A 26379-nucleotide genomic window follows, 5' to 3' on the forward strand; every position below is an offset into this window, starting at 1 on the left:
CAACATCCCTAACAATAGTGCTGAAAATTGGATCTGCAATTGTCGCGAGCGTAGCCACCATTTGTGTCTGTATAGTTAGGAAAGTATGACTTAGTTTTTGCCCAACTTTAAATTGAGGAAAACCTGGGGGACTTTTCTAGAATGGGCTTGCCTTTTCTGTATGTTCAGGGAACTTTTCTTAGGAATTCAGTTAAGCTTTAAAGATACAAATATGTTTTGTGAGGACAGCAACTCATTTCTGTGGCAATTACTTCAAGACTCAAAAGAGTTTGCTGAAAATTTGCAGAGATTTATGAAAATTTAAGAGAGCTTCCTGATGACCCAGGGAAGGTTTCTGAGGACTTAAAGATTTTTTTTGAGAATGCAAAGTGATTTTATGAGGATCTGAAAGTTTCCTAACACTTTGTGTGAGCTCATTAGTGGCATTTACACACTGCAGCAGTGAGACCTGCTCCTTACACACTGACAGGAGGATAATAAATCAGCCTTACCTGCTTAGGGTGCTTCTAACATCCTGCAAAACAAAGAGACAAACAAAGTGAATTCAGTTTCCATAGGAGATGTTAAAGATATGGCAGTATTTTTAGGAGTGAAACATTTAACTATGTATGGTTAGAAAACAGTGACTGGGGTCACATGACACAGCACATTCTGGGGTATCGCATGACTAAGCACAAAATGTGATGCTCTGAATGAGGTCACAAGATATAACAGAAACTGATATTTAGAATGGTAATGACATAGCAGAGTGCCATTCTGAATGGAGTCACAAAACACAGCACATTCTGATATTCTGAATGAGGTCACTTGGCACATTGTATGATGTTCTCAACAGGGTCACATGCATTGACATCATTTAGGGATTGCCAGGGGTCGCAGCTGTGACTCCTGGCTTGCCCCTTGTGACCCCTGGCACTGCTTGTGCGACCTCTGGCTTCAGAGGAAGCAAAATGAGGACCAAGAACACAGAGGAAGCTCGCCCTTATGGGAGCCGTGCTCCACCTTTGTTTTCAGCCAATTTTATATTACACTAATAGTGAATGATAGATTATTATTCACTGTTAGTGTAATAAAAAGTGGGGCACGAGGATCTAGAATGAGAACTTCTGTGGCAGATGTCTTAAATAAAAAAAAGCTTCTAAATGTATGTTGGGTACGTGCTTGTGAGAGTGTTTGTACGTGTGAGCATGAGTGTGTGTAAGTAAAAGTGAGTGTCAGTGACAGGTAGTGTGAGAGAGCCACTAAAAGGGAGTGAGAATAAGTGAGAATGAGTGGCAGTGAGCGTGAGTGAGTCAGAATGAGCGACAATTATAGTGAGTGCACCAGTGAAAAAGTATGAGTGAGTAAGACTTAGAGTGAGTGTGAATGAGAGAGAGAATGAGTGATACAGAGTGTGTGAGAATGATGGAGTTAGAGCAAGTGAGTATGAGTAAGTATGTCGGAGTAAGAGTACGAATGAGTGAGAGTGAGGTAGACTAGGTGAGAATGAATGATTGAATGTGGTTGAGTAAATGTGAGTGAGAATATGATGCAAGGCTTATAGAGGGACCTATGGAAAAATTCTACTGCTGGAATACTGGAGGCAATTGTAGGCATGGACAGGCCCCTGAGAAAACCACTGCTACTGGCACACTGGAGGCAGCTGTTGGCAGGCAGCTGTGAAAACCAATGCTACTGGCACACTGGAGAAATTGTTGGCATAGGGGGTAACTGTGGCAAAATACTGGCCTAGCTCATTAGAAATGCTTCTTGGCATGGAAAACCATGGCATACGGAAGCAATAATCACAAAATTCTAGCCCTGGTGTACTAGATGTAAATCCACCAATCAGCGGTTTCTCTATGGGGGCGTTGCCCCCCTGTATTTGCTGCCCCCCTGGACCCTAATATGCATTTAGATAGTTTATAGTTTCGGCCGTAGTGCTTATATTACAGCTACGGGCCGGCTGCACATTGCAAGCAGCAGACTTTCAATTTATGAGTAGGCGGGGCATCATTAAAGACAGCACCGGAAGAGTGTCTGGGTCTAAAGATGTGCACGTGCGCATGTCGGGTTGGACAGGTGTCTTCCTATGACCAACCCGACATGCACACGTAAGGCCTCTCCTACCTGCACAAGGTTAGTGAGCCAGGGATCACATCTGCAGCCTCCCCGGTCTCCTAAGGAGCACTGACTTTGCCTGCTCCAGCCAATCCCAACGCTGCTCTTATGCTGTGAAGCAGCTTCTGGATTGGCTCAAGAGGAGAAGAGTAGGCCTAGTCTTGGAGGCAGCAGGTTTGGCTTTACAGAAGGACATGGCCAATCACAGTATGCCTTTATTATGAAGCCACGCAGTGATGGGTCATTTTCTATCCCTTGTTGCCTTCCTTTCAGTCGCTCTACTATTCCTGCGTCATCATCATGCGCAGCTCAGGGAGTAGCAAAGACGAGGGCGAGAAGCGCTGCGAGTAAGTAACAGTTATGGTAAAAAAATATTTTACAAGATTAATCTTTTCTTAAGATGTTTTACAAGACAGAAATTAACCTGGTATACAGATATAAGAGAAATCTGAGAAGATGTTCAGAATATGGTAAAAAACATCATGAAAACGGACCATGAAATTGAAGGGTGTAGAGAGCTAAACAACAGAGGAGTGAAAAATAAAATCACAACGGGAAGCCAGATGAGTGAGGCACAAAAATATACATTTTCTGGTTCGTAAAATGTAAATTTCATCATTTAAGTGTAACCATGCAACCTCGGAGACGATCTTAGAAGGCCAAGCGGCACTAAAACGGTAATATAGTACGACTTCAGGATAGACTTCAGGACGATAAATGTTTAATAATAAGCAAGCGTCCTGTGGTTGTATGTTAGTTCATTACAGTACGACTTCAGGATGGTAAAATTTCAGAATAATAAGCAAGTGTCCCGTGGTCGTATGTTGGCTAATTTTTAAGGAAATTACTATCAAGAATTATGGGGTGAAAATCCAGAAACATTTAAAGCAGAGGTCTGCAACCAGTCGATGGCGAGCTAGAGGTGGCTCGCCGACAACCTGTCAGTACCTCACAGCCTGACCCCACCTGTGTGTCCTGCCATTGCAATTTTGTTTATTTTTAGGCCTTTTTGGTCTCTTATCCATTCTTGCCCGCTGTCGCACACACCAACTGCTCCAATTGACTATTAAGCTTCGCTAGGGAGTGCTGGGGCAAAACGAGTGACGTCAGTCCCGCATGTGCGGTGTTAGACTGCCCACCGTAAGTGACTGGTGTGCTTCCAGTCCATGTTGGCCGCTTCCCATTGGCTGTTATACAAGGTGGGATGTTCTTACACTGCCTCTACCAGCCCTTGTGTGCTGCGGCTCTGTCTGCAGCGCTTGAATAATGTCACAAAAACATGACCCACCACCTACGAGACCTTAACTGGCTCCCCGTTGAGTGGAGAATCACCTTCAAGCTCCTCACCCACACCTACAAATCCTTCTACAACATCGGACCGAAATACCTCAATGAGAGAGTATCCTTCCACGTACCCAAGAGGAACCTCCGCTCCACCGACCTCGCCCTTGCAGAAGTCCCCACATCTGCAGAAACAGAGCAGGCGGGAGAACCTTCTCCTACATCGCAGCCAAGACCTAGAACGAGCTCCCGGTGAACATCAGACGCTCCCCGACCCTGCACACGTTCAGGAAGGACCTCAAGACCTGGATATTCGACTGATCCGGAGCTGCTCCCCCACCAGTTCCTTGAGACCCTCACGGATGAGTAGCACACTCTGTAAACCTCCTGACTGATTGATTGATAGGTTCGCTAGTGCGGCGCCTGTGAATTTAAAGCTTTCTCTCGAAACAGAAGCTGGCGGACCCCCTCCTTGATGGACTGCAACCTGCGACCCGACACCCCGACCCCCCAGTGTCTTGAGACCCTTACGGGTGAGTAGTCGCACTTAACAAACAAACACCCAGTCCACCAAGCCATTCTCTGGAAATGATATAGCTTGACACGCTTGCAGCCCCTCATCGTTGAATTCAGGTAACTAAAAGTCTAATGTAAACATTAATACACTTAAAAAAGCCCTTTTGCGTGCATGTTTGTGCTGGTGAGTTTCCGTCAGTGCAGTGTGACGTTCTCTTCAGAGTCAAGTGACATCATGGCGGGGTTCCTTTTCAGCACCCTGCAGCAGGACCTTCTGGGTGCTATCCAAAATGAATAACCAGCAGCACCCGTTAACTAATAGCTTTTATATGAGATGGCACCTGCACGACCCTGGAATCCGCCCCAGATCAATAGAGGCAGGTTCACAATTCCGGAGTGTGACACAATTATGGGACATAATGTGGCCTAACGGCTAGAGCGCTCAACCTCGAAGCTGGGGGACCGGGAGACTCGACAGGGATGCTCACAATCCAGTGATTCTGGACAAATCAGTCAATCTCCCCGTGAAATGAATGTGTTCGTCTGTAACGCAACTGGTGCTCATGTAAAGACCTCCGATACCTTCGGGTCGAGTTTGCACTAAATAAAAATAAAAGAAAAATTATATTGTTATCTCAGGAAAGGCCACTTAAATACTTGTTCTTTTGGCAGTGCAGGTTGACTGGTGGGAAGCGGGTGGTGCATGTTCACGACTCTGTGACCGGAGATAACTGGAAACGTGAGCATACAGTGTTGTTTCGGGTGTTCCTATACCATCCCTCTCGCAAGATCCCGTACGTTTTTTTATTTCCCAAGAAATGTGTGCATTCGGGGAATGGGTCACCTCTAAATTCACGTTCAATGTGTCAGGCTCATAATTTGGAGATAATAGCAAATATACAGCACAATAAAAAAATAAGCAAGAAACTTGAGCGTGCCCACCCCTGTCGCCCAACCTTTCTTGATTTCCTCTCTACTTAAGTGACCCCCATTAGTGCCCATCCAGCTCCAGCAACATCGTATGGCGGCGCTTGAATGCCCTTGGAGCACAATGGGCGTTGCACGCCTGATAGCTCCCCTAGCACACTAAGCTGCTTCGAGTAACAGAACAGAAGTACAAGGAGGTAGAGGGTACAGAGTCTGAATGTACAACAGAGGGTCGTGAGTGAGTAAATATACTTTACATAGTTTACATAGCTCCCAGAGGCGCAACTAGAGTCAAAATCAGCAGAGTGTAGCTGCTGGGGCTCTAAGAAAGGGTGAAAGAACAACAAAGCCTTGTTAAGTGAATGGTCTTTTTAAACACCTGTGAAGTACTGAGTGCGGCCGCAGTAAGACCGACGGCAGAACACAACAGCTCCTCTCCCCCCACGTGAGCCAGGCAGGGGGCCTGGTGTTGCTCTGGCCCTTGGGCCATTCACACTTTGGCTCCCCATGTGCCGGACCAGCCCAGAAGCAGTGTTTTCCGCTGACACCTCCGCGATATTGTTGCTGCCACCACGAGGCTCTTGCCCCCACCTTCTGGAAGCTCTCTCGAGCTCTAGGGATTCCCTATCTAAGGCCAATTGCTCTTTTTTTATCCTGAACTTAGCTCTCTCACACTCAAGCAGTTGGCATTTCTTCTCATAAGAGGTGTCCCTTTTATGAGAAGCAGAGGACCCTACAGAAGTGCCAGAATGATTAGATTACAGGGAAGGAGACCCTTGATCTTCTGGGTAAACGTTTAACTCTTCCGGGGGAGGGGTAAAGAGAGGGCCACCGAGGCCTTCTCCCTCACCTTCAGGAACAGTTGGATTGTCCAGGTTAGAATCATTTTGATCCTCCTGGCCAGCATCAGAGTCTGGGTCATACTAGTGTTCACTACTTGGCCTTTCCTCTTCTGCTGCCCCACCCATCCTGCCTGCCTCATCAGACGCTGGGGTCTTTCTAAGGTCATCTAAAAGCAAAGCCTCTATGAGGCGTTGGTTGTTTGCACTTTCCCCTGTCTTCAATAGCTCTCAATTCTTGGAATGGGAGATGGTCATATCTAGTTGGTAGGGGCCTCCTGGCTTCTGCCCTTGAAGACAGAACTAGTGTGGTGTGGTGTGTGCACCTACCTACTCTAGTGGGGCCTACTAAACTCTCTTGAGCTGTAGAAAGGGTGTGCTAAGCATTTGACACACAACTCTAAGTTCAGTAGAACTTACTATATTCTAGACTTGATTCATATGTACCTATAGTACCTACAGTGGTTTTCAGTTAGTCACTCAAAGAGATTATCTGGTAGTGCAATAGCAAGCTTGAATCCAACCGCTGCACACCAATGTGAGAAGTTGGCCTGGTATATGCTGTCCACTAGTTATAGTGGGCAGCTTGCACCAGTCCAAACAACCCTTATTGATGATAGGTTTAAAGACAACCTTTATTGAAAGCTATCCTAGTGGTAGCTATGGAGAGCAGCCTTCAGGCTAAGTCTTGAAGCAGTGTAAAGCAGCTTGGTTTACCAGATTATAACCTCTTGAATGACCAAATGAAAGGAGAACCCCACAAGGTATATATGTAAAATATATTTATTTATTACTAAACACTCTCTACTAACCTCTATATGAGATTAGAGAGCAAGGCACACAATATTACAGTTCTAAAACTATAGTAAATAGCACAATAGATAATGGGCTCCGGGGGAGGGACCAAACCATATATTAAGAAAGTGGTATAAGAACAATGACTTGACTAGACACAGTGCCTAGAGCACTTAGAATCGCTGGGACCCCAAAGAACCACCGAAGGTAGTGACATAGGGGGCCCAGGGGGGACGTGTGCAGTGTGAGAACACAGTCGCGAGCGCCGTAGGATTCTATGAGGAAAGTCGCGGTTGGAATTTTAAATTTTAAGGACACTTAGGAGAGGTCTTTAAGCAAACCCCTTTGGACTTAGGGGATTCTAGGGCCAACACCCACGGGAGCACCGAAGTACTCGAGATACCTCACCCAGGGAAGCCGGGTGCATAGGTATCAAATGGAGTCGGGATCCGTTGATTTCAATGGTGATGTGCTACAAAGTGCAGCTGCCGGGAAGAGGAGAAGTGTCCGGTGTGATCCAAGCCTGGATCAGAGATGTGAAGAACCTGAAAGCAGAGGGGACAGAGTCTGGGTCACTAGCCAGTGACCAAGGGCATGATAGACGAATGCCCACTGATGTCGGGTACTTCAAGAGTGAAGAGGTGAAGCTTGACTCTGCAGCCACGGAGACCAGGAGATTTCGACGATGACCAGAGTCCAGAGGTGAGCTGTCCCACGAAGGATGTCGAGTGCTGGGGGGGTCAGTGTCCGGATTGAACACCAACAAGCCTTGGCAACTGCAGCCCACGAGGTCAGAGGAAAGATGCTTCGGTAAGGACAAGCAAGGTACAGGGGACTCCCCAAGCGATGTAGAGTCAGGGCACGTCTGGAGCAACCAGGTAAGCCCAATTAAACTTAGTGTTGCCTTCACAGGGACCCACCAGTCGACGGACCAGGGATCGTGAAGGGACCTCGAGAGGAATCACACAATACCAGCCCACGGGACACTCGGTGAGTCTAGGCCAGTAATCTTCGGTGGAAACACTGCTCGGGCGTGGACTACAAGTAGTCCAAAGCACAGCCTCAGGGATCGCCAAAACGCATATGCTGCTGCAAATGGTCGCGGTGCCCAGGGGTTCGGATTGCACGGTCTCCACGAGGGATACAGGCCTCAGACTTCCTGAGCACATAGATCGACCTCAGAGACCACGGGAACCCACCTCCTGTGTTGCAAAATTCTTCAGAGTCCTCAGGAGCTTTGGAGATGCAAATCGTACAGATGCGTCTTTGGTGCCTGCCAAGTAGGGGAGTAACTCCTTTCCTCCTAGGGAGATTCTTCGGTCATCCAACGTCGTGTAGATAGTTGAAGTTCTGGGATCCTGTAGGAGAGTTTCTTCCAGGTAAATCTAAAGTCCTGTAGTGAGGGGTTCCTACTTTATACCCAAGGAAGGGGCGGGATAAACTCTGGGGACCCACCTATGGGAGGGTCAGGAAAGAGGGGGGGCTACACCCATTTCCTTTGTCCAGTTTCGTGTCAGAGCAGGGGCTGGTAGCCCCTGCAACCAGTTTGAGCTGGACTATGCACAGGGACACCAAATGTGCCCCCAGTGCAGACTTCAAAGCAGCCCTAATACACTAAAGCCTGTCTGGGAGGTGGTCCCACCTGCCTGTGACAGGAAACCTATTGTCCAGGCCTCCCCTGCCGGAGTTTCGTCCAGCATCAGGAGAGCAGACTCTTGTCTGTGGCTGCAGCATCCATTTTGTGACGCCAGGGTTCTGTTAAGCTGGTACCGGGTATACCGGTGGTGCCATGTTTCTCCCTCTAGTAGGGTGGAATCATACCTCCCACACCAGTTACTGGTGTGGAAGTATGATTCTAAGGTGTTTGACTCCAAACATGACATGTTTCCATGCAGCCATTCCAAAGTAAGCATTTACCGTGAGGTTATAATGCACATAAGAGTATATGGTTTGGCTGCATCACAAACAACCCCGGAATAAAGATTCCGAAAGCTGCAGAGGGGCTCTGCTCATGCATGGGCACCCTCTCACATGAAACCAAGCACCCTGCCTTCAGGATTGTTAAGGCCTGCCATAGGGGTGACTGATAGGTTTACATGTGCAGTGATATGGGGAGATATAGGTAACCTATATCTCAGTAAGGGGTGCATACACCACCTTACACAGGCTGCTGTAGTAGACCTGTTGTGCCATTTTAAAAGGCTTCCCAGGGGTGGCATAATAAATGCTGCAGCCCCTGGTAGGCCTCTGGGGTACCTATGCCCTGGGTACATAGTATACCATATACTAGGGACTCACAAGGGTACCACAGAATCCAATCTGGAGTGTACCTAAAGTACATGTAATCAATTTAAAGGGGAAAGCAGATAGGCTGGGGCCCAGAATAGCAGGATCCCAGCCAAACTAAGTCGAAAACCAGTAAAACACCAGGAAAGAAATGGGGGCAACCATGCAGTCAGATCCCACCTTCCTACATGATCAATTTTGTTTTACTTTTAAAAGTCTTTTAATTTCCTATCTTTGCACCTTCTGTCATCTCTTTGTAGTTAGTGTACACACTTTGCTTTTTGATTTATGCTTGTGCTTCTTTGTTTTGCTCAAACAGAAGTATCGCAGAAGTAAAACGAGTGAAATGTCTACTGTGCGCACATCAAAGGCCTAACTGCCTTTGCTGTTGTTACTTGCGGGAACGAGCGTAAGTCTCTCTACTATCTATTGACATGCCTGCCAACCAATGTGTCTCCCCGAACTTAATGGGGGTGACTCACGTTCCGAGCTGCTTCCTTCTCGGGCTTAAATTGCTAAATTGCAGTTTGGTTTGCAATGCTTTGGCTCCATCAAGTGGCCAAGTGGTGCAACAACTATGAAAATCAGTGACAGTCGGTTTCAACCGGGTCAGCTAATTTTCATCCGGTAGGGTACTGTCGGGCACAGTCGGTTTTAACCAATTTCTGTTCAGCCTAATAATACATCTCTTCAAAGCTGCATGAGGAATACATAACGGCCACAGGTGCAATGTCCCTGGCCCATGGTAATAATATCTATAATACGTATCTCCAAAGCTACATGAGTAATACATGACGGCCACAGGTGCAATGCCCTCGGACCACAGTAAAAATATTAATAATACGTCTCTCTGAAGCTGCATGAGTAATACATGACGGCCATAGGTGCGATGCCCCCGGCCCATGGTAATAATAATACGTCTCTCCAAAGCTACATGAGTAATACATGACAGCCATAGGTGCAACGCCCCCTGGCCCATGGTAATAATATTAATAATACGTCTCTCCGAGGCTGCATGAGTAATACATGATGGCCACAGGTGCAATGCCCCTGGCCCATGGTAATAATATTAATAATACGTCTCTCCTACGCTGCATGAGTAATACATGACAGCCATGGAATGCAATGCCCAAGACCCATGGTAATGATATTAATAATACGTCTCTCCGAGGCTGCATGAGTAATATATGACGGCCATAGGTGCGATGTTTAAGGCCGTGGTAATAATATTAATAATATGTCTCTCCATAGCTGCAGGATCTATCACTCAAATATCAGCTTTAAATATATTTTGGAAATCCATTTTTCCTCTAAACATCAGTTTATGAGTTCTGAAACTAAATACATATTTATCTCAAATACACACTTTAGAATTTTAGTACACATATTAATTCAATCAAAAACATCGAATCTAGTCGGCTGGGCTACACAAGAGAGCTACTTGCAGGTATCTGGAGAGATACCCGTATCTCACAAGCTACTCGTTGGAGAAGCCTGGTCTATTGAAATTATAAGTCAGTAGAGTTACTGAAGTAAGGGGTGGTAGCAAGCAGGGCACCACTATTATCAGATAAACCAAACACGTAGGACCCTTTGAGGTTCATCAACAGGTCATGGGCTCTCCGTCACCCTCGGAGGGATGCTCTCCATCACCCTCAGAGGGATGCTCTATGTCACCCTCGGAGGGATGCTCTCTGTCGCCCTACAAGGGATGCTCTATGTCGCCCTCGGAGGGATGCTGTCCATCACCTTCAGAGGGATGCTCTCTGCCGCCCTACGAGGGATGGTCCCTGACAAGCTACGAGGGATGCTCTCTGCCACCATCGGAGGGATGCTCTCTTTTGCTCTCAGACAGATTCTCTCTGTCACCCTCAGAGGGATGCTCCCTGTCACCCTCAGAGGGATGCTCCCTGTCACCCTTGAAGGTCTGCGTCACCCTGGAAGGGATGCTCTCTGTCACCCTTTGAGGGATGCTCTCTGTCACCCTGGGAGGGATGCTCCCTGTTACCCTCGGAGGGATGCTCTCTTCACCCTCGGAGGGATGCTCTCTTTTGCCCTCAGATGCTCTGTGTCACCCTAAAAGGGATGCCCTCTGTCACCCTTGGAAGGATGCTCTCTGTTCCCCTGAGAGGGATGATCTCTGTCACCCTACGAGGGATGCTCTCTGTTGCCTTATGAGGGATGCTCTCTGTCACCCTCCGAGGAATGCTCTCTGTCACCCTCAGTCATACATTTCATAATGTACACAAATTATGAATATTTCACTTCCTTCTTTTGTTTTATTTCCCAAACAGCATCTCACCTTCAGGAGTTCCCACGCTGGTGACTCACACTTCTTTTCTATCTCTGTTATCACGGCATTGAGAGAGGTTATCTGATTGGACAGTTTGGTGATATTTGCATTTTCTACCATGGTAATTTTCTTCTCCATCTCCTTCAGTCTCCCGTGCAGTGTTTGCTCATTTTCGTTCAGGAGTTGCCGCAGTTTTTCAATCTCAGATTCAAGTTTTTTCTTCTCAGTTCTTAGCTTGTTCTGTCAGAAGCAAAGAAAAACTGGTTAGATATTATAAAGCTTCCTATAGGCTGTCCTGCAAGTGGGGGTCCAGGAGGAGAGTGGAGGGGTCGCTTATTGAGATTGTCATCACCTTGCACAAAAGGTTTGTCTGAGAGACCTTCAAAAAATGACATTTGAAAGCGAATTTAGATTTTTCACAGCCTGGTGGTCAGAAAATCTGTATTTTATTAAAGACACGGGGGCTAAGATTATGCAAATCTCCTTTATTGTCAGCTCACAGCAGCAACAATCGAAGAATATAGAACTTTAATAACATTCTAATAGGCTATAAAGTTCCCCTGCACGCAGTGTTCTCCCTATTTTGGCGCTGCGAACAAGATAGTTTCTAAGATCCATAACTTTCAAACAAAAAACTTAATCAGTGAAAACTTCTCATATACACAAAATATAAAAAATGAATTACCTTGACAGTAATGTTGAATTATCTCTAATTTTATTAAGAAAATTATTACAAATGTATTACAAATAATATTTTGTGTATATTCTTTCTTCTCTTTTATCATTTTCTTGTTGAGCACCTATGTCAGAATGAATGTGTAGATCTAGGGACGCCTTATAAATTCCATGAGATGACTCCACTGGACTGCTGCCGATGGGTGGGTCACCGCATGCGCAGCTCGACGGCCTCAGTGGGAGGTGTCCTACACAAGCCGGTCTTTTATTTATTTTTTTCTTCAAGAAGCTCCCGCTACTATGGCAGCAGGGTGGGGGTTCACACTTTTCAAAGAAAGCTGGCCCGCAGCAACAAGTGGCGTGCGGTCGGTCTTTGAAAGAAAAGACCGGTCCACAGAAAGGGCGTAATTCTCGGCCTTAAGGAGCCCCGGAAAACGTCGAAAAGTTGTGTTGGGTACGGAGGTAGTAGGAATTTCGACCCGACGCTGTAAGAGAGGGGAAGTTAAATATAAGAAAACAACCACCCTCCTTCCTAGGGTTAGGAAAAGACATTGGGACACATGGGAAGTTACATGTTGGACTTGGCCCCTTTTGCATGGTCATCCCTAAACTTTTTGCCTTCCTCCTGTATTTTTCCTGACCTGTTGTTGGCTGTTTTATGACTCTGGGCACCTTACCACTGCTGATCAGTGCTAAGGTGCATATGCTCTCCCTATGGTAAAGTGTATACATTGATTGGTGTCCATGATTGGCTTATTTGGTTTACTATCAGCCCCTAGTAAAGTGCACCAGGAGTGCCAGGGCTTGTAAATACAAATGCTGCTGGTGGGCTTGCAGCACTGGTTGTGCCACCCACAGAAGCGGCCTAGTAAAATGTGTCTAAGGTCTGCCACTGCAGAACCTGCGTGCAGTCTGGTACTGTCGCACTGACTGCGCAAGTGCACCCACTTGCCAGTCCCTAAACCTTCCCTTAACTACATATTAGTCACCCCTCCGGTAGGCCCAAGGGCAGGGTGCATTGTAGGCATAAGGTAGGACATGCCCTGATGTGTGTGGCATGTCTTAATAGTGAATTACAGCCATTTTCGTTTTTCACTATTGAAGGCTACCTGCTCTCCATAGGCCAGAATGGGCTGCTGGAATTACTACACGCTGTAATCCCAGCGGACTCAGAGAGCATGGTAAAAAGTTAAGTTTAGTATGCCTGAACTCAGAATAATAAAATACTTCTTTTAGTAAAGTTTATTTTAATATCCTGTGTTTGTAAATACTACTTTTAGAAAGTTAGTATTTACTTGTCTGGCCATTTCAGTCCGCCTCTGCGTTGTGTTTGTGTTCTGCCTAGTTACAGTGGGGAGCAGGGCTGGGGAATTCCAGGAGACAGGCTGGCTGCCAGGTGGTGGGTAGAGAGATTACACCAGGATGGGTGGGAGGAGTACACCTTGACTCTGAATAGACCTGTGCTCTGCCACCACAATGCCGGCTCCGCCCCCTGTGGAGCGACTGATGTCTCTGCCCTGCTGCTGAAAGGAAAGAGCAGAGTCACCACAACAAAGTGCTCCAAAACCGGACTGAGCCAGGCCCAGGCCCCCTGGCGACAAAGAACAAAAGAAACTTGGTATAAGAGAAGGAGCCCTGCTCCTAAGAAATCAGATCCTGTTTGCGCCAAGAAGAAACTCTGCCTGAAGAGGAGGACCTGGGAAGCTGCATGGAGGAGTACTGTCTCTAAGCCTGAGAGACTGGCCTGTGGTGGGTGCCTTGCTGCTGGAAGGAGAGGAAGAAAAGAATGAAGAAAATACTTTTATTCAACTTGTGCTTTTAAACAATCTCCAAGGGCTTGCTGGTGAACTTGCCCCCTGAACTGCGCCCCAGGAACAGAGGCGCTACCCTCCCCTGGAAGAAGGGGAAGCTGCTGTGGGTAGATCTGCAACGCTGACCCCTGAGAACCTGTGTGACCCATCTCGCTGAGCAACGCGACTCCTGAATCGATTGTGCTGCTGTGAGCACCGTAAAGGCCTGCCCCGTCTGGCCTGAGCAAAGTAAACAACTGCCCCCTCAAGCCGGAGCTCGCAACGTAAGGAAGAGACTGAGCCGGCTCCAAGCGCCGATCCTCTGCGACCCCTGGACGTGGAGAGCATTGTAAGGACCTGCGACGCACGGTTCATCCCCTGAGCGAAGCCGACAGCGCGACGCGCTGAAGAATCACCCCCGAGCTGCCCCTCCTGCTTCTGACCTCGTTGTGTGCCTGGGAACGTCCTGAAGCGCCCCACGAAGCATCGCCGCCCACTGACCACGAGGGATAACAACGCGACGTGGGACACCCCTCTCTGGACTCCTGAGGCCGCCACGAACATTTCCCCCAAAGAACAAAGGTATTGTGAGCCGCGTGCCTTGGTACGACCCGTACGTTGCTTTGTTCGGGCCGTACTGGCGATGTCGTCCCGCTACGCTGTTCACGCGTGAAGCGTGAGCTTTGGCACCCTTCGTATCAGCTGTGCGAGGAGACCCGTCGAAGGTACGGTCCGTACCGCATTGAATATATAGAACGTTGCTCATGCGGGAAGCGTGAGGTTTAGCAAGAGGCGTACCGGACGTGTACGACGCGTACCTACGAGGGTACGGTCCGTACGGCTCAAGTCCAGCGTACGCGTGCTCACGCGAGAAGCGTGAGAAATGGCAAGACATGTTCAAAACCTCGTATGAAACGTACCGAAAGCGCTACGAAGCGCACAGATACCCAAAGAAGCCTATTTTAAGTGGAAAATTGCCATTATAAGAACTGTGGACTGCCTAAAAAGTAATGCAAGTAACTGGAACCTTATTTAAGTGAAGATCTGTATTTTTGAAAGCCTGCTTAAAGAAATCTTTTATATAAAGAACTTTATTTTTACATAAATACAGCCTTGTGTCTCTGTGTGGTGGGTTGGTGGTTATTGTGTGGGACATCTTGAATGCTTAACCTAATGCCCTCTGGAATCTAGCCTGACTGATCGCGCTACGTTACCTAGAGGGTGAGCAGGGGTTATTTTTAAAGAGGTAATCCTACGCCCTGACTTAGAGGAAAGGGTCCCTGCTTGTCGCAAGTGCATACCTGCGCCAACCAGAGACCCCGGATTCTAACATTACAACATAAGCTGGTTGAACGTGTTAGCACCAGGGTAGGAGGGGGATATTATTCCTATTTTCTATAGGGGAGGGTGGGATATCTCAAGGTAAAATAACACAGTAAGGCGCCGATTATGATGCGACCTGTAAAAGATCCGACCTTAGGTCGGAGCCTTTAGGCCCACATCGTAATGGGACGGTCAGTTTACTTTCCGACCGCCTAATTAAGATGAGATATAAGATATAGGCGGTTAGAAAGTAAACCTGTAATCTCAAGGGCCAGTCTGACCGACATGGAAACCATGTCCAACGCATGTTTGGGGGCCATCTGGATGGAGGCCGAGGGGGCACCTATGGTGCTCCCCTGTTGATCCCTGCACCTGCACGGGGTGCAGTGTGCAGGGATGAACCGCACCTCCCATTTCACTATGGAAGCATGCATTACGGCCTGCTTACAGCCGGAATGCATGCTCCCATAGTGGAATATAGGCATGAGATAGAACAGTGTTCCGCCGCATCCTAATGAGGAAGTCGGGACCGCCGACATCAAAATCAGTCCTAAGTATTAGTATTATAAAGGCTGTACTTATCTTGTGAGCAGAAGCAACAACGAAAAGGGAGAACACTGCATGCGGTGGTTCTTTATAGATAATTAAAATGTTTTTGAAGTTCTATATTCTTCAATTGTTGCTGCTGTGAGCTGGCAATAAGGATTTGCATAATGTAAGCATATGGGTCATGCCACAAAATCTAACTCAATCAGTTTCAAAGCTTTAGAGCTTTAGTTGCAACTACCAATGATGACCAATTGCTGAAAACTCGACCCTGCGGTTGCAACTTTTATTTAGAGCATCTGTGTGCAACCGTCCTTGAAGCCCACACTGTCAAAGACAAGTGGCGTGATGGAGACCTGACAAACTGATTTACGCTATCAGTCCTTGGCTCAAATGAGGCTGCCCCACAGCTCCATACAATTAAAGCCTGTGCTATAGGAACGGGTACTCCGAGCACGCCACCACCAAGTACGTATAGTAGGGCAGAGAAATGTGCAGTCTGAAGAATATAGTTTTTGCCGTGGTGAACTCTTTGAGGCAAAAGTCACTGAACTGAAGTACACAGTAGTCAGTGTGGTAACCCAGAGTCTGTGCTTGATAAATACCTATGCTCATATGACATACAGGGGACTATAGTATCTAGAACTCTTACAGAGGGTAGAGGCTAACAGAGGTCCGCTGCGCTATTCTGGGGATCATACAGTGCAAACGTGTAATTGTACCTTTATTGAACTGGGTGGTATTTTTTTGTTGTGACCTTAAAATATTTTTTTCTTACTAAAAATAAGTACTGGGCTAGACATAACATTATTGTGTCTGTTGATTGACTGTTGGGTTCTGAGTGCTTGCCGCGCCCTCTACCTCCATCAGAAGCCTTTGACTAGTCGACCCAGCTATCCTGGGAGTCAAGTGCAGAAAGAGATGTCCGTGGTCTGTTTCATAGCCACTGTAGGACAGACCTCAGGACACCAGAGGCAAACACCCTCAACCAACAAGATCATCAGCCCCTCTCTGACCTGCGTCTCTCCTGCCCCTGATCATGGTCGGGCCGTGCTCGAACCCTGAGCCTCGTACGCAGGGCTAGGATCTGGTGCACAGTGTTGTAGAGCAATGAACGGGCACTCAGCTGTCAATACTACCAGGGGTTATAGCGGCAAGTGAGGTAACAACCACTACAGAATGAAGAGTGTACATTTGGAGAAACACTTCATGAAAACTTTGGGAGGGTTTATCAGATACCATGAAAGGTTTATGGCAATGACACCCTTGTTAACTTCATCACTACAGATACCCCCTGTTGAATAAGTAAATATCACAACCAATGGTAGTGTCAGAGTGGTAATAAATGTGCACCACTGCTGAAGGGGCTTCCACGTTACAGGCCTGCCCCTTCTCCCATCCTCATGCAGGGATAGGTGCACCAGTTATCCTGGGACATTCCAGTCAGCTGTGGCCTATCCCTGTAAGAAATATCTAATGAAGGCATAAAAACTGACACGTCAAACTAAGGCCGATTAATAAGACTGTTGCAGGAAAATCTTGTAATGGGGATTTAGAGAACAGAGAATGTCCAAGGTCAGAGGCTGAAGCTGAGCTGTGCCCATTTCATTTCTAAAATTAGAAATGCATATGTCCTGAAGAAGGGAAGGTAAATATACCGAAACGTGCTAAGTTTAGAGGGCATTTGGGTAGATGAACTATTTTAGGGTTAAAACTCATGTTCGCTTTATTACTTCGGTGAACTGTGTGGGATGTTCTCTGATTTGTTGATGTATATACGATACCATAGCATGATTATATTGATAAAACCTTTGTTTAGCAAGGGGCTTAAACCAGGATTGCTTAGCCTGATGGATGTATAGATCACTACCAATCCACGCTTACACAACCCACAGAGGTACACACTCATACAGAAGCACACATTAATTTGCAGACACACACAAACCTTGTACAAACTCACAGGTGGATATCTTCAGGCCATGCATGCACAGACTCACAGAGGCACACGTCTATGCATATATATACTCACACACAGATGCATATATATTCTCACAGATGTATAACTCCAGATCCATGTATACACACACCCAGAGGTACACACTCATACAGATGCACACATTAATATGCACACTCACACACAAACCTTGTAAAGACTCACAGGTGGATATCTTCAGGCCATGCATGCACAGACTCATAAAGGCACGCACCCATGTATATATATACTCACACACAAACCTTGTAAAGACTCACAGGTGGATATCTTCAGGCCATGCATGCACAGACTCACAGAGGCACGCACCTATGCATATATATACTCACACACAAACCTTGTACAAACTCACAGGTGGATATCTTCAGGCCATGCTTGTACAGACCCATAAAGGTACGCACCCATGCATATATATACTCACACACAAACCTTGTACACACTCACAGGTGGATATCTTCAGGCCATGCATGCACAAACTCATAAAGGCATGCACACATGCATACATATATTCACACACAAACCTTGTACAAACTCACAGGTGGATATCTTCAGGCCATGCATGCACAGAGTCATAAAGGCATGCACCCATGCATATATATACTCACACACAAACCTTGTACAAACTCACAGGTGGATATCTTCAGGCCATGCATGCACAGACTCATAAAGGCACACGCCCATGCATATATATACTCACACACAAACCTTGTACAAACTCACAGGTGGATATCTTCAGGCCATGCATGCACTGACTCATAAAGGCACGCACCCATGCATATATATACTCAAACACAAACCTTGTACACACTCACAGGTGGATATCTTCAGGCCATGCATGCACAAACTCATAAAGGCATGCACCCATGCATACATATATTCACACACAAACCTTGTACAAACTCACAGGTGGATATCTTCAGGCCATGCGTGCACAGAGTCATAAAGGCATGCACCCATGCATATATATACTCACACACAAACCTTGTACAAACTCACAGGTGGATATCTTCAGGCCATGCATGCACAGACTCACACACCCATGCATATATACTCACACACAGATGCTTATATATTCTCACAGATGTATAACTTCAGATCCATGTATACACTCACCCAGAGGTACACACTCATGCAGATGTACACATTAATGTGCACACTCACACACAAACCTTGTAAAGACTCACATATGGATATCTTGAAGCCATGCATGCAGAGACTCACAGAGGCACACATCCATGCATATATATACTCACACACAGATGCATATAAAGTCCCACAGATGTATAACTCCAGATCCATGCATACACACACCCAGAGGTACACACTCATACAGATGCACACATTAATGTGCACACACACACAAATCTTGTACAAATTCACAGGTGGATATCTTCAGTCCATGCATGCAGACTCACACATCCATACATATATATACTCACGCACAGATGCATATACAATCTCACAGTTGTGTAACTCAAGACTAATTCATATATCAGACCTTGCGATACTCAAACCCATAGAGAGGCATCCACATACGCAAGTACAAACCCACAGCCAATAAATACAGACTAAAGCATACACAACCCTCAACCACACATGCACATAGACACACACATGTATTTGCATACTCTGTGTCTCAAAACCTATATATGCATATACAGACACACACAAGCCCTAATCCAAGCCCAAAAAACAGACAGATATAGAGATGCTCAGCATGCATGCACTCCCACAGATAACTCCAGGGCCATCCATACTTGAACACATACTTAGACATGCACACCTAAGCGTGAACATGCAACCACAATATGCTCACACACACACACACCCATACACACACACACACGCACACACACACACACACTGCTACGTACTCACAGCCAGCTAATGCCACACCTGTGCACACATACTCTAACACACACTGTGTGAGTATGTAAGTACTACCTTAGGATCAGAAGAGTAATTCTTGATTTTATGTTTTTTTAGGATGAGCCCGTGCCCGGTTTCAGGCCCAAATTTCAAGTGCAATGACTCCCGTCTGTATATTTATTTGGTGGGGACCATGACCCAGTTTGTAGGGTGACTCATCAGCCTCTGTGTGCTTGAACTCTCTTAGAGGTCACAAAAAAGACATGGACATGGACATACAGAGACACAGCACCCACTGCAGCCACTCACCCTCATGGTTTTATATTGTTCCTCTTCCTTGAATGTAGATTCCAGAATATTTTTTTCCTCTTTCTTCAGAAGACGCCGCCACTCTTGAAGTCTTACCTGCAGAGATGAGAGCGCAAGAAATAAGTGTAGAGATATGGAGTGCAGTCTTTTTTTATTATTAACAAATTTTATTGACTTTAACGGCACATAGCGGGCGGTGCTCGAAGCATATATTTTGGATACAGTTTAGATGAGAGGCTACCAATTATATTCAAACAACAATACTGCGCCGAAGCCAATGTGAGCCCATGTGCACTTCTTCTGCTATGTACCATGACCATGAGACCGTGTGTGCCACACCCTGCATTACTGCACCGCTTCTGCTGTGTACCATGACCATGTGACAGCGTGTGCCACACCCTGCATTACTGCACCTCTTTCGTCTTCACCTGGTCTGCTTTGTCTAACGACCATGTATGGCCGTGTGCTACACCCTGTATTACTGCATCTCCGGGTCTGCACCTCTTCTGCTGTGTACCATGACCAAGAGACCGTGTGTGCAGCACCCTGCATTACTGCACCTCTTCTGCTGTCTATCATGACCATGAGACCGTGTGTGCTGCACCCTGCATTAGTGCACCTCTGCATCTGCACCTCTTCTGCCGTCTATCATGACCATAAGACTGTGTGTGCTGCACCCTGCATGACTGCACCTCTGCATCTGCACCTCTTCTGCCGTCAACCAGGACCATGAGACCGTGTGTGCTGAACCCTGCATTACTGCACGTCATCTGCTGTGTCTCATGACCATGAGACCGTTTCTGCCACAACCTGCATTACTGCAGCTCTTTGTCTGCAGCTGTGCTGCTGTGTACCATGACCATGAGACTGTGTGTGCTGAACCCTGCATTACTGCACCGCTTCTGCTGTGCACCACGACCACATGAGCTCCTAAGATAACCCTGCATTGCTGCACCGCTTCTGCTGTGCACCATAACCATAGGAGCTCCTAAGATAACCCTGCGTTACTGCACCGCTTCTGCTGTGCACCATAACCACATGAGCTCCTAAGATAACCCTGCGTTACTGCACCGCTTCTGCTGTGCACCATAACCACAGGAGCTCCTAAGATAACCCTGCGTTACTGCACCGCTTCTGCTGTGCACCATAACCACATGAGCTCCTAAGATAACCCTGCGTTACTGCACCACTTCTGCTGTGCACCATAACCACATGAGCTCCTAAGATAACCCTGCGTTACTGCACCACTTCTGCTGTGCACCATAACCACATGAGCTCCTAAGATAACCCTGCATTAGTGCACCGCTTCTGCTGTGCACCATAACCACAGGAGCTCCTAAGATAACCCTGCATTACCGCACCGCTTCTGCTGTGCACCATAACCACATAAGCTCCTAAGATAACCCTGCATTACTGCACCGCTTCTGCTGTGCACCATAACCACAGGAGCTCCTAAGATAACCCTGCATTAGTGCACTGCTTCTGCTGTGCACCATAACCACAGGAGCTCCTAAGATAACCCTGCATTTCCGCACCGCTTCTGCTGTGCACCATAACCACAGGAGCTCCTAAGATAACCCTGTGTTACTGCACCGCTTCTGCTGTGCACCATAACCACAGGAGCTCCTAAGATAACCCTGCATTACCGCACCGCTTCTGCTGTGCACCATAACCACATAAGCTCCTAAGATAACCCTGCATTACTGCACCGCTTCTGCTGTGCACCATAACCACAGGAGCTCCTAAGATAACCCTGCACTAGTGCACTGCTTCTGCTGTGCACCATAACCACAGGAGCTCCTAAGATAACCCTGTGTTACTGCACCGCTTCTGCTGTGCACCATCACCACAGGAGCTCCTAAGATTACCCTGCATTACCGCACTGCTTCTGCTGTGCACCATAACCACATTAGCTCCTAAGATAACCCTGCATTACTGCACCGCTTCTGCTGTGCACCATAACCACAGGAGCTCCTAAGATAACCCTGTGTTACTGCACTGCTTCTGCTGTGCACCATAACCACATGAGCTCCTAAGATAACCCTGCATTACTGCACCGCTTCTGCTGTGCACCATAGTCACAGGAGCTCCTAAAATAACCCTGTGTTACTGCACCGCTTCTGCTGTGCACCATAACCACATGAGCTCCTAAGATAACCCTGCATTACTGCACTGCTTCTGCTGTTCACCATGACCATAGGAGCTCCTAAGATAACCCTGCGTTACTGCACCGCTTCTGCTGTGCACCATGACCATAGGAGCTCCTAAGATAACCCTGCATTACTGCACCGCTTCTGCTGTGCACCATAACCATAGGAGGTCCTAAGATAACCCTGCATTACTGCACCGCTTCTGCTGTGTACCATAACCACATGAGCTCCTAAGATAACCCTGCAGTACTGCACCGCTTCTGCTGTGCACCATAACCACATGAGGTCGTAAGATAACCCTGCATTACTGCACCGCTTCTGCTGTGTACCATAACCACATGAGCTCCTAAGATAACCCTGCATTACTGCACCGCTTCTGCTGTGCACCATAACCACATGAGCTCCTAAGATAACCCTGCATTACTGCACCGCTTCTGCTGTGCACCATAACCACATGAGCTCCTAAGATAACCCTGCATTACTGCACCGCTTCTGCTGTGTACCATAACCACAGGAGCTCCTAAAATAACCCTGCGTTACTGCACCGCTTCTGCTGTGCACCATAACCACAGGAGCTCCTAAGATAACCCTGCATTACTGCACCGCTTCTGCTGTGCACCATAACCACATGAGCTCCTAAGATAACCGTGCATTACTGCATCGCTTCTGCTGTGCACCATAACCACATGAGCTCCTAAGATAACCCTGCATTAGTGCACTGCTTCTGCTGTGCACCATAACCACAGGAGCTCCTAAAATAACCCTGCGTTACTGCACCGCTTCTGCTGTGCACCATCACCACAGGAGCTCCTAAGATAACCCTGAATTACCGCACCGCTTCTGCTGTGCACCATAACCACAGGAGCTCCTAAGATAATCCTGCATTACTGCACCGCTTCTGCTGTGCACCATAACCACAGGAGCTCCTAAGATAACCCTGTGTTACTGCACTGCTTCTGCTGTGCACCATAACCACATGAGCTCCTAAGATAACCCTGCATTACTGCACCGCTTCTGCTGTGCACCATAGTCACAGGAGCTCCTAAAATAACCCTGTGTTACTGCACCGCTTCTGCTGTGCACCATAACCACATGAGCTCCTAAGATAACCCTGCATTACTGCACCGCTTCTGCTGTTCACCATGACCATAGGAGCTCCTAAGATAACCCTGCGTTACTGCACCGCTTCTGCTGTGCACCATGACCATAGGAGCTCCTAAGATAACCCTGTGTTACTGCACTGCTTCTGCTGTGCACCATAACCATAGGAGCTCCTAAGATAACCCTGCATTACTGCACCGCTTCTGCTGTGCACCATAACCACAGAAGCTCCTAAGATAACCCTGTGTTACTGCACCGCTTCTGCTGTGCACCATAACCACATGAGCTCCTAAGATAACCCTGCATTACTGCACCACTTCTGCTGTGCACCATAACCACATGAGCTCCTAAGATAACCCTGCATTACTGCACCGCTTCTGCTGTGTACCATAACCACAGGAGCTCCTAAGATAACCCTGCATTACTGCACCGCTTCTGCTGTGTACCATAACCACAGGAGCTCCTAAGATAACCCTGCATTACTGCACCTCTTCTGCTGTGCACCATAACCACATGAGCTCCTAAGATAACCCTGCATTACTGCACCGCTTCTGCTGTGCACCATGACCACATGAGCTCCTAACATAACCCTGCATTACTGCACCGCTTCTGCTGTGCACCATAACCACAGGAGCTCCTAAGATAACCCTGCATTACTGCACCGCTTCTGCCGTGCACCATAACCACATGAGCTCCTAAGATAAGCCTGCATTACTGCACCGCTTCTGCTGTGCACCATAACCACAGGAGCTCCTAAGATAACCCTGCATTGCTGCACCGCTTCTGCTGTGCACCATAACCACAGGAGCTCCTAAGATAAGCCTGCGTTACTGTACCGCTCCTGCTGTGCACCATAACCACAGGAGCTCCTAAGATAACCCTGCATTACTGCACCGCTTCTGCTGTGCACCATAGTCACAGGAGCTCCTAAAATAACCCTGTGTTACTGCACCGCTTCTGCTGTGCACCATAACCACATGAGCTCCTAAGATAACCCTGCATTACTGCACCGCTTCTGCTGTTCACCATGACCATAGGAGCTCCTAAGATAACCCTGCGTTACTGCACCGCTTCTGCTGTGCACCATGACCATAGGAGCTCCTAAGATAACCCTGTGTTACTGCACTGCTTCTGCTGTGCACCATAACCATAGGAGCTCCTAAGATAACCCTGCGTTACTGCACCGCTTCTGCTGTGCACCATAACCACATGAGCTTCTAAGATAACCGTGCATTACTGCACCGCTTCTGCTGTGCACCATAACCATAGGAGCTCCTAAGATAACCCTGCATTACTGCACCGCTTCTGCTGTGCACCATAACCACAGGAGCTCCTAAGATAACCCTGCGTTGCCACATTATGGGGCATATTTACAAGAAACATTCGGAGCGTGGTGTTAAGCCAAAATTGCTAACGCCACGCTTCAACAGTTTCAAAACGCAGGGGTGCGCCATATTTGCAAGAATGTGGCGCACTCCTGCATGTTCCCTAGTGATGGCACTAAATTTAGCTGCCTAGCGCCGCAAGGGTGCCTGCGTTGCAGGGAATGATTGTTCATTTGCACATAAACAATCACTAATGGCGATTTGTATGTTCTAAGTGTGCTTAAGAATGCAGCACATATAGAAGTTGGAATACGTCATTTTTTTATGATTGTTTATGAGCACGAAGGGACCCCTTGCTGCACATGAACAATCACTAATGGTGAATTGCTGTTTCTGTGTGTGCTGCAGAATGCAACACACACAGAAACAGCAAAAACGAAGAGAAATTAATAATTTCTCCTCGTTGCACCTGTTTAAGACCAGGTTTTCCCTGGTCTTATCTTTGGTGCTGCCCCATATTTACACCACCCTTGCAAATAAGAGGCAGCGTCAAAAAGCAATGGGGTTTATGTGATGGAACTCCCACAGAAACACCCATAACCCCTCCCTTCGCTGCCGCGGACTGCTGCGGTAAGGGGCATATTTACAAGGGGACGTTAAGCCACGTTAAGTGGCTTATGTCCAGCTTGCAAATATGGAGCAGGGCATTGCGCCACAAGAACATCATTAAAAGTGACGTTACTGTGATGCAATGCCCTTGTAAATATGCCCCAGAGTCTTCTAACACCGATAAAACACCCACATACATATGACTTCTGATTACATGCAGCTACTTATGTGGTGCGATCTTTCTAGTTTCTTACATGGGTCACACTTTGAAACTCACTTACAACTAACAAACTTACCTAATGCGTATGAGCAGCCTTCTCCAGGGACCCGCTGAGATCCACGGAGTGAACTGTGATCCCTGAATGATCACAGATGTCCCTTGGCCTCTTCTAGGAGGATCGACTAACCTGTGAACCCTAAAATCGTGAACTCTGAACTCTGACTCACATACCTTGCGCTCTTGGAAAACCATTTATGTTTGACCAGAAGGGTGCCTTTGATTCCTGAACATCCAGATAGTGTATCGTTTGAGAGACTCCAGTAATGTATTAACTTGTGAATCTTGAACACCCACACACATACCTTGTGCTCTTCTGCAGCTTCCTATATGGGTTTCACTGAATGACTGAACACTTGCACACATAGCTCTGCTCTCAGTCTGCCTTTCTGATGGGGCTCACAGAGGGACTTTGTGAACCCTGAATTTCCACAGACATACCCTGTGTTCTTCACTTGTCGTTCCAGAACACCCACACACACACCTTGTGCTCCTTAGCAGGTTGCTCAATGAGGCTCACACTGGGACTTTGGAATCCATGAATGCCCACGCACATACCTTGTACTCCTCTGCAGCCTCCTCTACAGGACTTTCTAAGTGAGTTCTATGGTCTTTGGACTCCCGGCACACCAAACATATCATCCTCTGATCTTCTGCACAGAACAGCCTCAGTTTCTCATCATGTTTCTCACACAGATTCTCCTCCAGGGGCTTCACGGGGGGCAGATGAAGCTGTTCTGCAATTTCCACCATATTCCCCAGTTTCCTGTTGGGTCGGAGGTTTCTCCTAGAAGATGTTGCCCTGCACTCAGGACAGGGGAAGTTTCCATCTCTTCCCTCCCAGCTCTGAGTGATGCAGGAGCGGCAGAAGTTGTGTCCACAATCGAGAGTCACCGGATCAGTAAAATACTCTAAACAGATGGAACAAGTGGCCTCTTCCTGGAGCTGCCTGAGCTGAGCTGCTGCCGCCATGATTCAGAAATGCAGGAAGTAAGTTAAATCTCATTTCTCTCTCTGTGTGAAGTGGGCGTGTCTGTGCGTCTGCCCCTCTCTGGCTGCGCTGGGACTTCCGGGTTCATGTTACAGTCACAGAGCAGAGAACAGACTCTTCTGCTGCTTGTGATTAACTCTGGGTTGACACCATTTACGCGTCATGTGGTTATATTTCGAGGATCTGTAAGTGCAGAACTGGAGCTTGTAGATGGGTTTCTGTAAAATCATCTGTGTTATCTTTTACAGGCCAATTCTGCAAGTTCGCTTTTAGAAATCTTTTAGGAATCTCATAAACGTTTCTAAAATACTTTCTAAAGTGTTTTCTTCCTATATTTGTATTTTAATTTTTGTTTCAAAGGCTGAAAAATATCAACTTTTGCTCGTT

At 47.2% G+C, this 26379-nt stretch overlaps 2 protein-coding genes across 7 annotated transcripts in view; one reads left to right on the plus strand and one right to left on the minus strand.

Moving 5' to 3' along the window:
• The window catches only part of LOC146869365 (E3 ubiquitin-protein ligase TRIM39-like), a 49540-nt gene extending 23504 nt beyond the window's left edge, over window positions 1–26036 (minus strand). Inside the window, exons 1-4 of the mRNA XM_085652096.1 lie at window positions 25560–26036; window positions 19540–19635; window positions 11047–11277; window positions 492–514 (exon numbers count right to left, since the gene is read on the minus strand). Coding sequence (XP_085508222.1) covers window positions 492–514; window positions 11047–11277; window positions 19540–19635; window positions 25560–25973 — 764 coding nt within the window. The 5' untranslated portion in view covers window positions 25974–26036. The remainder of the gene's footprint in view (window positions 1–491; window positions 515–11046; window positions 11278–19539; window positions 19636–25559) is intronic.
• The window catches only part of LOC146869362 (keratin, type I cytoskeletal 14-like), a 186612-nt gene that overhangs the window by 132647 nt on the left and 27586 nt on the right, over window positions 1–26379 (plus strand). For 2 of the 6 annotated variants that reach the window (XM_085652481.1, XM_085652936.1), the window contains exon 1: window positions 25860–25991. The exons of the other annotated variants lie outside the window; for them this stretch is intronic. In XM_085652481.1, the coding sequence (XP_085508607.1) occupies window positions 25983–25991 (9 nt within the window). In that variant the 5' untranslated portion in view covers window positions 25860–25982. Of the gene's footprint in view, window positions 1–25859; window positions 25992–26379 lie in introns of those variants that run through there. 6 annotated transcript variants of the gene reach the window in all.

The sequence above is a fragment of the Triturus cristatus genome, chromosome 1_1 (assembly GCF_964204655.1).
Source record: "Triturus cristatus chromosome 1_1, aTriCri1.1, whole genome shotgun sequence".
In the NCBI taxonomy this organism is placed as follows: Eukaryota; Metazoa; Chordata; class Amphibia; order Caudata; family Salamandridae; genus Triturus; species Triturus cristatus.